The following is a 14,158-nucleotide window of genomic DNA, read 5'->3' on the forward strand; positions in this document are numbered from 1 at the left end:
GGGGCAGGGACGGGGCGAGGTTCGGGGTTCCGTGCGAGGTTCACTGCGGAGCCCGGTGCGGGGTTCGGTGCGGGGCTCGGAGCCGGACCGGCCGGCTCGGCGGCTCCCGGCTGCTGCACAGGGAATCTGCTGGTGAAACCTGTTGTTTTGGAAGCTGCACAGCGGAGTAACCTCTGCCCCGGGTGGTAACACAAGAAATCACCTCCTGGCCGGGACCCAAGCAAAACACGGGATTAACTTTGCCCTGCGCTGGCTCGCTGGGAGGCGGTGGGTGGGTGAGAGCGGCTCCGGAGCGCAGAGAGGATCGTGCGAGGATGGGGGCCCGGCTGCTGTGCCTGTGCCTCCTCACCGCCCTGCTCGCCTACTACATCTACAGCCCGCTGCCCCCGGAGCTGGCCCAGCCCGGCACCGTGATGCTCCTCTCGGCTGCCATCAGGGCCCTGGGGCACCTGGTGAGCTCTGGGGCCGGGCAGGGGGGTTCTGTGGGCTCGGGGATATGGCACGGGGTGCGTGTGTGTGTGTGTGTGTGTGTGTGTGTGTGCTGCGTGTGTCACACGGACCCGAGGGCAGAATGGAACGCTGAACTGTGACTGTGATAGAAGGAAACGTAGGAAAGGTTTGGTCCTGCAGCCTTAGAAAGGGCCGTTCAGAGTAGCGAATGGGACATGGGACCGACAGGCACAGACAGGCTTGTCCTGCCGTGCAGGGCTGTGCAGCTCAAGCCCTGCTGCCCGAATCATCCCTGGCTCCTCTGCCCGGCTCCCCCGGCTGTCCGGGGAGGGGACGCTGCAGCAGCTCTCACATTCTATTGATTTCTGTGGTTTCATGGCAATCCACTGGCCAAAAGGCTTGAAAACCGCACAAAACAACATCTCTGTGTGAGACAGCCCTTGTTGGCGGGGGTACTCTCCAGGGCTCTCCTGCCTGCAGGAGCAGGGAGGATGAGGAGGTTTTTGTGCGTCAGGGATTCGTGTTTTGGTTTCGGGGCTGAGTGGTGGAAGATGAGAGCGGCGAGAAGGAAAGCAGCCGTGTTCAGCAGTGCTGGTGCGCTGCCTGCCCTGCTGAATGCCCTGCTGGAGGCGGGCACGGGCAGCCCCTTGCCCTGGCACGCCCGGTGCTGCCCGGCCACCCTGTCCCTCTGCAGGGAGGCCCTGCTGGCCGCAGCAGTGCTGCGATCGCCTGCAAGGTGGGGCTGCGCCTGCTGCTGCTGTCCTGCCTGCCTGGCACAGCGGTGCTGCGATCGCCTGCAAGGTGGGGCTGCGCCTGCTGCTGCTCTCCTGCCTGCCTGGGCACGGCGGGGCTGTGGGCACGCCTTTTGTAACTGCGCTCTCATCTCCTGTGAATCCATAATCCCAAGGGATGGGCAGAGCCACAGCCTCCTGGAGCTGCACTGGTGCAAATTAGAGTGAGGTGGCCCTAAATTGTCCCAAGCATATCCTGAGTGGCCGTGCAGTTGGAGGGCAGTGACTCGAGCTCACTGGGGCAGGGCTGGGTTTCAGAGGGGACCTGGTGCAGTCTCTCTGACTCCCTGGTGCAGGTTTGAGCAAAGGGGACACAGTGCCACCCTCGAGCACTCCTGGGCAGTAGAATCCTCTCTGGGCTCCCAAAGGGGGTGCCAAGAGCCCCATGCCACGGCACATGTCCATGCCCTGTTGTGGTGGCTCCTGGGGAGCCCCCAGCCCTGCTGGGTGAGCTCAGGGGCTCTGGGTGCCCCCTCTTTTAGCAGGGAGGCTGGGAACTCTCCCTGGCCTGTTGGTGCTTGTGTCCTGGCCCCATGTGCTGCCAAGCTGGGGAGCAGCCTCTGAGAGCAAACCTGCTCCACTTGCTGTGGAGTCTGAGCCCCAAATCCCTCAGGCATTCCAGGAAGGGCCCTGTGCCCTTGGGGAAGGTACAAAACACAGCAGGAGGGTTTTGCTGTCGCTGTGTGCCATCCCCCCAGAGCTCCCCCCTCCTCAGCCCAGCTCTGGAAAAGCACAGACCCAGCCTGGGCCCTGCTCATGGGCTGCCCCCCGAGGGTCCCCATCCCAATCCCTGCCCCTCTGGAGCCCTGGGCCGCTGCCCCTGCCCGGGCACAGCCAGGATCCCTTCCCCTGCACAGGGTGTGGGTCTGTCCTTGCCGTAGGGACTGGGGAAATGCCTTGCAAAGCACAAGGAAAGTGCTTTCCAAAACACAGGGATCCCAGCCCCAAAGTGGCTGGCTTTCCTGCCGCTCCATAACACCCCATGATCTCACACTGGGACAATGAGGATTTTCAGATGAGGGCACCATTTCCTTTTATTGATATGGCCTGGAAACCGCAGGCAGCAGCCCAGTGGTTTTCCACAATGTAAATTGTCCACTTGTGGAAAACAGCCCTGAGAGCTCTGGAAACCCTCAGTGCTGGGGCTCAGGGAATTCCTCCCACCATGGGCTTTCACAGGCTCATTGGAGTCACAGCAGGACTCACTCTGACTGAGACATTTGTTTTTCCAAGATGTTAATCCTTGGGGGAAAAGCAACAACTGAGACATGTTTATGTAAACGGTGTCAATGTGGTGGCTAAAACAGCAATTCTGGCAGGGGCATGTGTGTTTGCTTGTTTTCATGGAGCTGATGGCAAGGACCTGTGCTTCCCTTTGCCGTGTGCCAGGGCCTGCCCACTCATCTCCCTCCCAGTTCCAGCACGCTGGGATTGGCAGGGCTCCCCTGGCATCACCCGCTCCAAGCCTGGAGAGAGGTGGCTCAAAAATGTGCTGACAATCCCTGTCAAGGGCTGCCAGCAGGGGCTGAGCTCTGTGCTATTCCAGCTCCTGAAAAAGAAGGTTATAGCATGGAATCCCAGAATCCCAGACTGCTTTGGGTTGGAAAAGATCTTAAATTTCATCTCATTCCACCCTCCCGCCAAGGTCAGGGACACCTTCCACTAGACTAGGTTGCTCAAAACCTGGTAATATATAGATGTTGATAAAGCAGTTGATTTAAATACAATTTGAAGGAAAAAACTGCACCAGGCAGGGTCAGACTGTATGGCTTCCACTATCAGAGTGGGAAGGCCAGAGGTTACACCTGTCAGCAGATAACCACTCAGTGTGGGGGTTCCACAATCTCCCTGGGGACTATAAAGCTTCTCTGCGAAGCCAAACTCCAAACAGGTTCTGCACCAGGCTTGGCTGTTTTCTTCCTTTTAAAACCCCAACCTGCTCTGAATTTCATCTGTTTTCACCTTCAGATAACATGTAAGAGCTTGGCTTTATTTCTTATTGTTTCAGCTGTGATGTGGTGAGGCTGGGGTGGGAAGAGGGTCACGTCCCATTGCCGGGGTGCTGGTGGAGGAGCCCAGGTGCTGGTGCCAGCAGCAGTGCAGGGGCTCTGGGTGGCTCTGCAGTGCTCCCTGGGCTGTCCCCACACCACGCTGGTGCCAGCAGCAGGCCAGGGGCTGTGGTGGCTCTCCGTGGGACAATGCTGGTGCTGGTGGCTCACTGAGCTGACACTGGGCTGCAGAGGTGACCCGCATGAACGCCGAGCACAAGTCTGGGTGTGGCATGGAGCAGCAGCCCTGGCTCTGGCCGGGCTCTGGCCTTGCTGGGCAGCTGGTGGCAGTGTGGGTGCATGCCATGAGTGCTCCTGGCACTGCCAGGCTCAGGTGGGGGCACTCTGCTCCGGCCTGTTTGTGTGACTGCCACAGCGACTTCACACACCGGCACAGAGCATCAAAAGGCTGCAGGGAATTCTGTCTGGGAGTGAATAGGCTGCCCTGGAATCAGCTTGCCCTGTCTTGTGCTGCAGTCGGAGCTGGGGGAGCTGCTGGGGCTGATGCACTACATGGAGGGGCTGAGGCTGATCTCCACGGTGGAGCTGGTGGCTCCCACGTCCGACGAGAACGTCACGGTGACGGACACGGAGCTCAGCGGGGTCCCCGTGCGCCTGTTCCTGCCCCAGAGGCCGCCTGCGGGGCTCAGGAGAGCCGTGCTCTTCTTCCACGGCGGCGGCTGGTGCCTGGGAGACGCAGGTGAGCCCTGCACATCGCGGCTGGGTCTGTGCCCACGCCTCACTGCCCTGCCTTTGGTTTCGTGGCACTTGGCACAGGAGGAGCAGGGCACGGGGGTCTCACCAGCTGAAAACAGGGGAGGTTCGGGAAAGTCAGCTCAAAGTGCTGCCAAGGGGAACAGACTGGGCTCTGTGTGTGTGTGCCCGTTCTCACATGCACTGGGCTTCCATTGCAGGCATGCATGGCTACGATCTCATGTCTCGGCGGATTTCAAACGAGCTGAATGCTGTCGTGGTGTCAGTCAAGTAAGAGATATTCTCCTTCCAGATGGGATGAGGGTTTGGAGTAAATTAATCTGTTTCAATTAATCTGATTTTTCAATGTTCCTGTGTTTGATTGCGTGCTTTCCTGCTGACTTACACACATGTGTGAGCAGAGGCTGCCAGGGTGACAGGGGAATTGTGGCTGGTGGCTATTTTGGCTTTAGGGAGATGGGTGGGTAATAAAGCTGGGACAGACAGTTCCCACTTCTCAGAGCACAGAAACAAACATCCCCCAACAGGGAGATGGAGTAAACCCTTCTCTTTATTAACAGCAGGTGCTAACACCCTGCTCTTGCCTCCCCCAGCTACAGGCTGGCCCCTCCGCACCGTTTCCCCGCCCAGTTTGAGGACGTGTACTCGGTGACCAAGTTCTTCCTGCAGGACAAGGTGCTGTCCCAGTACGGGGTGGACCCTGCGCGGGTCTGCGTGGCCGGGGACAGCGCCGGGGGCAACCTGGCTGCAGCCGTGGCACAGCAGGTACAGCACCGACGGTTTGCAGCTCAAAGAGGGTTTGTGCAGCCTCACCACCACTGAGGAAAGCTGCTCTCATGGTCTGTCAGGGTGTCACAGCCTGCGGGATTGTCACAGGGCTCTGGGGACCAGGCAGCTGTGCCTGAGCCACTCAGTGCCATCACAGGAGCTTTATGCCATCCAGACACCTGTCCCCTAAAAAGGCTCCCTGCCCTCCAGAGTCAGGCCTTACATCACTCCAACCTTAAGCTCGTGTTGTCTGGTTTAGGCATGATGTTTGCAAAGGGAATTTTAACTATGTGACTCATAAAGATGCAAATAGCAGGGAAAACAAGCAAACAAAAAAAAACCCTCACTAAATTTTGCGGTGTCTGAGCATACAGTCTGGTGCCTTTTGCACTTCTCCTTCAGCTTTATTAAATAAAGTCAGCACCATGTTGTTGCTCTCTTGAGAAGCTGTTTGGGCTGCAACGAAACCCTGGGAATGGTGGTGAATTTACTGTGGATGCTGAAGGCAGAAGATGAAGGAGAAAATGGAAAATTTATTAGTGAAGAGGGGAAAAGATTGACATGTAAGAAATGTCAATGTTCAATTCATCACATTTTGTTACATCTCTAAAATGCACAGAATTGCAATTGCTTGAGTTGTAACATCTCAGGGTTAAAAGCCAAACTGATGAACATGCTATAAATTGTGAGAAATGATAAAGAGACCCAGAAACATGAAAGCTTTATGATGTAATAGAAATTTTCAGTAGCTATAGAAAATTTTCTGTCAATACTTCAGAAAGCATCAAAATTTCAGAAAGAATATTCCCCCAAAATCATTATCCTTCAATATAAGAAATAAAATAAAATTATATTTGATGTTTGAGAATTTTTTATTACAGCACGCTGTTCTAGATAACCTGCCTATAGATTCGGAATTTCTTTATCCTGGTTTTATCGATAATCTTATTTTGCTCACGTTGCAAAACGTGCGTTTTCATTCTTCACCTCGGACGATCTGTCCGTGCGGGAGAATCGACACCTTTCCCGATTCTTTGCAACGGGTTCTGTTTTCCTGCAGCTGTCGGAGGACCCTGAAGTGAAAACCAAGCTGAAAGCTCAGGTTCTGATCTACCCCGCGCTGCAGGCGCTGGACCTGGACCTGCCGTCGTACCGGGACAACGCGCAGAAGCCGCTGCTGCCGCGGGCGCTGATGCTGCGCTTCTGGAGCGAGTACCTGAGCCCGGAGCCGGCCCTGCGCGCCGCCATGGCCCGCGGCCGCCACGTGCCGCCCGAGGCCGCGCCGCTGCTGCCGCTGCTCAACTGGAGCCGCTGGCTGCCCGCCGACATGCGGGGCGCCCACGCCTACGAGGGCCCGGCCCTGGCTGCCGCGGGGCCGGCGCGGCGCGTCCCGGGGCTGCTGGACCCGCGAGCGTGCCCGCTGCTGGCCCCCGAGGCGCGGCTGCGCCGCCTGCCCCCGGCCCTGGTGCTGACCTGCGAGCACGACGTGCTGCGCGACGACGGCGCCATGTACGCGGCCCGGCTGCGCGCCGCCGGCGTGCCCGTCACGCACCACCACGCCAAGGACGCCTTCCACGGCGCCGTGACCTTCCTGGCCTGGCCGCTGGAGCTGGCCGTGGGCCGGCGGCTCTTCGACACCTGCGTGCGCTGGCTGAAGGAGAGCCTGTGAGCCGAAGTCAGCCCCTCGCGTGCCCAGGCGGGACTGGAGCTCCGCTGCATTTTGGCCGCGATCGCCGTCCCCCTTTGCGATCCTCGCGGTGCTGGGGCTGGAGCGTTTCCCACCCTGTCTGGCAGGAAATCAGCCTGATCCCAACCCAACGTTCCTCCAGTGCTACCATCCGAACCTCAAACCCCCAGAGTGCCGGGACTGCCCCGGGTTCCTCCTCTGGCCCCGCAGCCTCTGGGATCTGCTGCCCGCTCTCTGCTGCTGCTTCTCTCTCCTGTCGCACCTTCAGTCCGTGGTGTGTGCCCGAGGCCAGGTGCCTGCGGGCACACGGGACGTGCTCGGGGCCGTTCCTTCTGTCCCCTCTGGCTCTGTGGGATGTGGCAGCGGGGCCCCGCTGCTGCCAGGGCTGCAGGGAAGCACCGGGAGCTGCAGGAGGCTCGGGGCAGCTGCAGGGACCTGCCCCATCACAGGCTGCTCCCGCTCTGCACAGCTTGAGGGAGGTGCTTGGAAACCCAGTGGGATGGCTAAAAATTGTGCAAGTGTTTTGGGCTTTGCTTGTTTGTTTCTTTTGGGGGGTTTGTTTATTTGGGGTTTTTTGTTGTGTTGGGTTTTTTGCTTTTTTTTTTTAAAGCACATATCTTACTCCTACTTCCTTTCTTTAATCCTTGCACTAGCAGGAATTAGTGAATCACACCAGCACTGGATATTCACTGGAAAAAGGAAGCTGTGAAGGTCCCAGACTTAGGATAACACTGCTGCGTGGTCTGTGCTCTACTTATCTGTTCAGTCTTGTACTGGGTATTCTAATTGTCCTTGAAATTTTTTATCAGATTTCACATATGATTTCTTAAAAGTAGAATTAGCTTAGAAATTTTATAGGCTCGGAAAAGAAACATAGTTCAGCTGGCTATGTGGAACAAATAACTTCTATGCAAATGTTTTGTGTGTTAAATATAAACCCTAAAACTTTTGACTGAAGCATGAATACAAGGGTTGGCTGTTGATTTAAGTAAATGAACCACTGGTCAGGTACTTCACGTATCCTCCTTTTCTTTTGCATAAAAGATACTGAATCTTCAATAATTCTGGGTTATTTTCCTGAGTGCGTGCAGCCTGTTCAGATGGCATGTGTAGGGGATGATTGCTGTTTTCCATCTTCATTCAGATGAATATAAACATTAAACTGGTTTTTGATTGCAGAGCAGTGTTCTGTCCCTTGGTGTCCCGTGCATCGGGAGCAGTGGCAGCCCAGGGGTGGCTGCTGCAGACAGCCCCAGCTCCAGCTCTGCCCCCAGTCCGGCTGGGCTGGGCTGGGCTGTGCTCGAGGGAAGCAGCCGTGCTCGGGTGGGTCTGTCCTGGCCCCTTTGCACACCCCCTGGGTGCACACCTGTGCTCCTGTGCTCAGTCCCAGAGGGTTTGGGGGCTATTCCTCAGGTCCCCCTGCAGCACTGCCAGCACAGCCCAGTGCCCACCACAGCCTGGGCTCCTCTGCTGCCAGACACAGCTCCACTGCCGTTTTATTCCTCCCACATTTGGGATTAATTAACAGCCTCTTAGTGCTCCTGAGGAAGTTGGGCTTGGGGGTTTTGCTCATTAACACCTTTGGTTTGATTTTCTGTACAGTTTTAGGGTCACTTCCACAAGAGTGTTCCCTGGGATGGGCATTTCTGGGTTGTAAATGCCAACGGAATGAGCCCAGCTGGGGTTTCCAGGAGACAACCTTGCTGAAGAGGCTGCTCAGGGGGATGGCTGTGGCTTTGGTTTGGAGGGGACGTGCCCACATCCCATCCCTCAGCAGGCTGCCCTGCTGTGAGCCAGAGGGGCGTTGGTGCTCTCCTGCCCGCAGCGCTGGGACGTTGCTGTTAGGGCAGCACTGGGCTGAGGTGTTGGCCTCAGGTGGCTTTGCCTCCCCTCAGGGCTGCTGGAGGAGCCTGTGCCAGCCCAGCTGGAGCACACCTGGGCCATCCTCCCCATCTACACTGCCACCTGTGACACTGCGCTTCCTCCATCGTGGCTCGGGCATCAGCGCTGCCAGGCACACTGCCTGTAAGGCAGGAGAGAAATTTGTGTTCTAAGGAACAATGCCAGCCAAAGATTGCCAACCTTCCCTTGTGTGTTTTTATAGGATGCTCTTGGAACCAGAAGTAAATGGCTTTTAAGCACCAACACCTAAATATGGGCTCATGATTGATTGGGCTGTGTGTTTTTGTTTAGGTTCCTAAAATAGGTTTTGGGATTGGAAGTGCCTGGTGAGGCACAAAACGAGGCAGTGAAAGCTGCACTATTGATGTTGCTGGCAGGAGAGGCTGGAGCTGCAGTAAGTTTATCCACACCAAAAACAAGACAAACCACCAGAAGGGAAGGCTCTGGTACATCTCCACAAGCCTTCCCTTGAAGGGAGGATGGGGTTTGGTGGTTGACAGTCAAGGACAAAGCTCAGCCTCGCCATGGTGGGTCCACAACCCCGTTATGAGCCAGCTCTGGGTGCAGAGATCAAACCCTCCAAGGACGCCCAAGCACAGGGACACTGGTCACAGACGCTCCTGCCACAGGGTGCAGTGGGAGCTGCATGAACAGAGGGGCTTCATGCTTGCAGGTGAGTCAAGGAGGAAATGAAGCATCCTCAAAATATCCCCACCAATCTGGGCTTCCCCATCACCCTTTTCTTAAGAATCCTTAACTTTTTGTTGCAGTACTACACCGGTTAAAAAACCCAAAAAATCCCCAACAAACCACCCCCGAAACCCCAAACCCCAGAACTGGACAGTGCTCTTGTGTTTCTGGTGGTTTTGGCAGTGTTGGTTGATTGCTCCTGGTGTGCTCAGCCGGGCCCTTGTTCCTGAGGAGGGCTCGGGGAGGGTCCCAAGGCTGCCACCACTGCTCACCCCATGGAGATCTGGGGTCCCTGCTGGTTCCTGGGCTGGAGCCCCATCAGAGCCCAGCAGCACCCAACCTGCCCTGGCAGGAGCACTGGGAGCTGCAGGCCTGCAGTGCCAGCCAGCACAGAGCCCGTGCTGAGCCCAGCTCAGGTGATCCTGATGGACAGGGCTGCTGAAAGGCAATGGAATGCCAGCGTGTGTGACTGGGACAGCCCCAAAATAACCAGGGGATAGAAAACTGCTTAGAAGTACAACCAACTGAGGCAATGGTTGCAGAGCTGTAAAGCAGGGACCAATCTAAGCCTACTGAAATGAGCATTTCTTGCTCCCTCACCAGTTTTCTGAGGAGTTACTGCAGCAGGAAGGAAGAAATGCTCCATTTCTTCAGCCCTATTTTATCCTTCAGCGCAACAGCAGTTGCCTGAATGAACAAGATATTTAAAAGGTGGTAAATGAGAAGCCAGTGTCGGTTATTAGCCATGGGGGAAATTTCAAATCAGCTTTGGTAATGCCTAAATATGAGCTGATTTATTGGCCTTGTCCACAGAGAAAAGCTACAATAACTTTTTATATATATTAATGAGGTTAATATTTGCTAACTGTGAAGTACATCACAAAAAAAGGGGAGGGAAAGGTGGAGAAGCTGTGGCTGCCCCATACCTGAGGATGCTCAAGGCCAGGTGGAATGGGGCTTGAAGCAGCCTGCTCTAGTGGGAGCGTCCCTGCCCACGGCAGAGGGGTGCAATTATTGGCTGTGGGGTGTGGTCACTCCGCATTAGCAGCATTATTGTATTTTTATCTTTGCCAGTAGTTTCTACAGCAATGCCAGTAGAGCAGGGAGCTGTGTGAGGAGCTGGTGCTGCTGTGTGAGGAGCTGGTGCTGCTGTGTGAGGAGCTGCTGCTCCTCCTGCCCCGGCCTGCCCTCCTGCAGCCCCGGCTGTCCCAGGGCATGGGATGGGAGCAGGGGGTGCCTCCCCCCGGCTGGTTCCCCACGGGTTCCTGCCAAGGGGAAGTGCTGTTGGCATCAGATCCGCCTTGCCCTGGTCGTTAATGATTGAGTGAGAGGCGGCGGCGCCGCGCGGACCGCAGAGCTGCGCCGGACCCGCGGCGAGGCAGCACGGCCCGGCCATGGTAAGGCTCCACCATGGGCACCCTGCATGGCACCCACGCTTCTGGGGGGGCTCCAACTGCTCTTCCTTCTCGCCTTAAACTGATCCATTTCCTAACAACTTCTGAATTAATGCATCTGTCCATACCGAACTTTCAATTACTGCATCTGTCCATACCGAACTTTCAATTACTGTCGCTATTGAAATTGCTGATGTCTGGGATGTGCTTTCTAGACTAGAATCTCGCTAAGGTGTTGAGTTTCTCCTCAAGAACCGAGCAGACAGGGCTCAGCAGGTGAGGTCTGAGCAGAGTAAAGGCTCTCTGTAGCATTTCTGTCTCCTGGGGGGCACACAGTAAGTGTAGAGAGTTGATGGAAATGGCTTGATGGAGTTTTTGCTCTGCCTCATCATCTCCCTTCGAAATGAAATACAGCTGATCTCTGCTTTGAGGACAAAGACCTGTGAGCAAGTTCTTGACACCAAAACAGCTTTGGAAATGCTTAACCTTAGCTTGAGTTCAGTTTTGATCTATATCCCAGTTTCTGGCATTTGGTTTTCCCTGCTTTCCAGTTGTTTGCTGACACTTTATCCAAGGCTGTCACCAAAAGCTGTCTGTGTCCTGTGGCAGGGACAGGTGGCTTTGCTGAGGAGGGAGGGAGTAAACACTTGAGATGCTGCTCTGTTTCCTTCCCTGGAGATGAAAGCATTTTTTAACCAGCCTTTAGAAAGAAAGCAAGCTCATGTGTGGTGCAGCTTTGAAGGAAGCTTTGGCAGAAGGCACAGGAGATGTGCTCCATCCTCCGTGCAATTCTGGTACCCAGTTTGCAGCACAGCTCACAAAGCGCTCGATTAAGGGCTGGGTTAATTTAACAAACACATCTCTCCTGGCTCCCCAGCCAGTTCTGAGCAGCGCTGCTGCCTTCATCCCTCACCGGCCCCGTCAGCAAACCCCTCAGTGATGAGGCAGGACCCACGGGACTGGAGTTGGGTAACAGGGGCAGATGACTCCACGAGGCTCTGACAGGGCACCCACGGGCTGGTTTCACTTTCCTGGCCCCGGTACTGCCCTGGCTTTGGCCAAGCTGGCACACTGTGACTGATGCCTTCATTCAGGTGATGCTCCCACTTTGAGTTCCTCACACAGGTCTTTGCTCGGGTGAGTTTTCATCTCCTTCTGTAACTCTGATCAGCGTCTGCAAGTACCAGTCCCGTGTGGGAGAGATATTTGAGGTCACTTATCTACTTACCCTGTAGGCTGGAAGGAAATTGCAGGCTGCATTCACTGATTACAGCAATGATATAACAATAACTGTGCTATGGTCTTTTACTTGGGTTTGGTGTTTATTTCTTTTTCTTGTGATTTTCCAGGCTGTGAACGAGACCAGTGGCCATCTTCCGACAAACAGAGTACTGGAAAAGTATTATCTCTCCACCATGTACAGCCTTGAGTTCATTATAGGTGCCCTTGGAAACATCATCGTGGTGTTTGGCTATGTTTTCTGCCTGAAAAAATGGAAAAGCGGCAACGTCTACCTGTTCAATTTATCCATATCAGATTTGCTATTTCTGTGCACTCTGCCAAATCTGGTGAACAGCTACTCCAAAGATCAGTGGGCAGAGAGCACCCTGTGCCACAGCAACAGATTCCTGCTGCACGCCAACCTGTACAGCAGCATCCTGTTCCTCATGGTCATCAGCGTTGACCGGTACATGCTGATGAAGCACCCCTTCAGGGACCACATCCTGCAGAAGAGGAACACGGCTGTGGCGGTGTCTGTTGCCGTGTGGATCGGGGTGATCCTGGAGCTGCTGCCCCTGCTGTATTTCCTGGAGCCTGTCACAGCTGCCAATAACTACAAGTGCCTTGACTACGCCAGCTCTGGGGACCCCGTGACAAGCCTCGTCTACAGCATGTTCCTGACCGTCTTTGGCTTCCTCATTCCCCTCCTGACCATGGGCTGCTTCTACCTGAAGATGGTTTGTTTTCTGCAGAACAGGAGCGAGCAGATCCGCTCCGCCCTGACCCTGGAGAAGCCCCTGACCCTGGTGATCCTCACCGTGGTGACCTTCTCCCTGCTCTTCACTCCCTACCACGTCATGCGCAACGTGCGCATCGCCTCCCGAATCCCGGCCCTCAACGTCTCTGGGGGCACGCAGAGAGTCATCACCACTGCTTACATCATCACCAGACCCTTTGCCTTCCTAAACAGTGCCATTAATCCCATCTTTTATTTCCTGATGGGTGACCACTTCAGAGAGATGCTGATGGCCAAAACAAGACAGCTCCTGGGCAGGCTGACAGCCACTGGGAGGTGAATGAGTAAGCACACCCCTTGTGGTGGGAGAGGTCTGGGAGGAAACTCTCTGAGGGAGAGCATTCAGCAATGTGCCATTGTTTTAGATAACTTTATTTATGCAATAGAATAGGTATGAGCTGATTGTGTTCCTCTAAATGCACCTGTCACCTCGTCGTGCAGGAGATTTCTGCTGAGCTGCCTCCAGCAAGCCAGGAGGGATGCTGTGCTCGCTCCCACAGGCCAGAACTGGGATGCTCCACAGCCCACTGATACTGCCATCAAAAGCCATCAAGGCAGCTCTCTGAGGGACAGCACGCTGCTCTCAGACAGCTGCTCTGTGAGCCATAACCTGGGCCTGGGCCGGGACAAAAAGTGCTTCATGGGTCACCAGGACAGCCAGGCACGCTCACAGGGGCGCTCACACAGCCACTCACCAGGGTATGGAGCTACCTAGCCTCACTATAGCTGTCTATAAGTGCCCGTGGAACCTATAGCCTGAGGCAGAACTCAGACCTTAGTTCAAGTTCATTAGCAGTTGCACTAATGAACCAGGAGCTAATGAGGAGCCAGTCCCTGCCTGATCCCTGCTCCACACAGAGCCCAGCACCTCAGAGGGACTCAAAAACCTGCTGGGCTCTGGTCCTTCCCCCTTCTGGGACAGCCCTGGTTTGTACCTTTGAATTAGTGGCAACCTCTAAAGCTTCCATGACTTCTGTTTCCCTAAACTAATGAGTGAAACTTCTGATCATTACACAATTAACTGTGATGCTGCTGGTTTTGCAATTAAAAATGTGATAAAAAAGATAATATAAACCACCACATTCAAGCTCCACATGCATGTTCCTCTCTGCTTAATTCTTCTACTCCTGAGTGGTACTTGGAGAAATTTCAGTTAATAAAGCTCCAAAGCACCACCAGGTTCACCTGAGCTGGGCTAAGCAGGACCAAGGTGGGTGCAGGTTCCCCCAGGCAGAGCCACCCTTGGGCTGCAGGCATCAGCACAGCTGGGCACAGGCTTTGGTTCTGATTCAGACAGGGCCTTCTTGGTTTCATTTTGTTTTGTCTTTCCTTATTTTGGGTGTGGACTGAAAATGCCTCCAGAACAGGAATTCAGCTGTGAGTCAGCCTGAAAACAGTCCAAGTATGTTTTAGTGGCGGTAAGTGACCTAAAAATAACTGTTCCTGGGAAGAGGGTGAGGGCAGGGCAGGGGCTGGGGCTGCCCCGGCCCTCCCTGCAGCCCCACAGACACTTTCCCAGGGCCAGCACACCGGGCTGGGCTCAGCCTCCCCTTCAGTGCGACCTGCAGGAGCCCGTCCTTGCAGGGAACTCACAGCCAGCTTCACACCCACGAGAGAACACGTGCATCTATTTCTTATTCGTTCCAAACCCTACCAAACCTCAGGTCCTCTGCAGCTTGGAATGTGTAAAATGTGTT

At 55.1% G+C, this 14,158-nt stretch overlaps 2 protein-coding genes across 2 annotated transcripts; both read left to right on the forward strand.

Annotated features, from left to right (window-relative positions):
- The first annotated feature begins 281 nt into the window (after positions 1-281).
- AADAC (arylacetamide deacetylase) lies at positions 282-7,636 on the forward strand. The gene is made up of 5 exons (XM_059479259.1): positions 282-452; positions 3,767-3,989; positions 4,204-4,273; positions 4,597-4,768; positions 5,832-7,636. The coding sequence occupies exons 1-5, from the start codon at positions 315-317 to the stop codon at positions 6,438-6,440; spliced, it is 1,212 nt and encodes a 403-aa protein (XP_059335242.1). The 5' UTR covers positions 282-314; the 3' UTR covers positions 6,441-7,636.
- A 2,592-nt stretch (positions 7,637-10,228) lies between these two features.
- Positions 10,229-12,741, forward strand: SUCNR1 (succinate receptor 1). The gene is made up of 2 exons (XM_059479681.1): positions 10,229-10,447; positions 11,794-12,741. The coding sequence occupies exons 1-2, from the start codon at positions 10,445-10,447 to the stop codon at positions 12,739-12,741; spliced, it is 951 nt and encodes a 316-aa protein (XP_059335664.1). The 5' UTR covers positions 10,229-10,444.
- Positions 12,742-14,158: the final 1,417 nt, after the last annotated feature.

The sequence above is a fragment of the Ammospiza nelsoni genome, chromosome 10, assembly GCF_027579445.1.
Source record: "Ammospiza nelsoni isolate bAmmNel1 chromosome 10, bAmmNel1.pri, whole genome shotgun sequence".
Classification (NCBI taxonomy): Eukaryota; Metazoa; Chordata; class Aves; order Passeriformes; family Passerellidae; genus Ammospiza; species Ammospiza nelsoni.

Coding starts and splice junctions, on each gene's coding strand:
- AADAC (XM_059479259.1), top strand. CDS start 315: ATGGGGGCCCGGCTGCTGTGCCTGTGCCTCCTCACCGCCCTGCTCGCC. Junction 4,274..4,596: donor GCTGTCGTGGTGTCAGTCAA/GTAAGAGATATT, acceptor TGCCTCCCCCAG/CTACAGGCTGGCCCCTCCGC. Junction 4,769..5,831: donor CTGCAGCCGTGGCACAGCAG/GTACAGCACCGA, acceptor GTTTTCCTGCAG/CTGTCGGAGGACCCTGAAGT.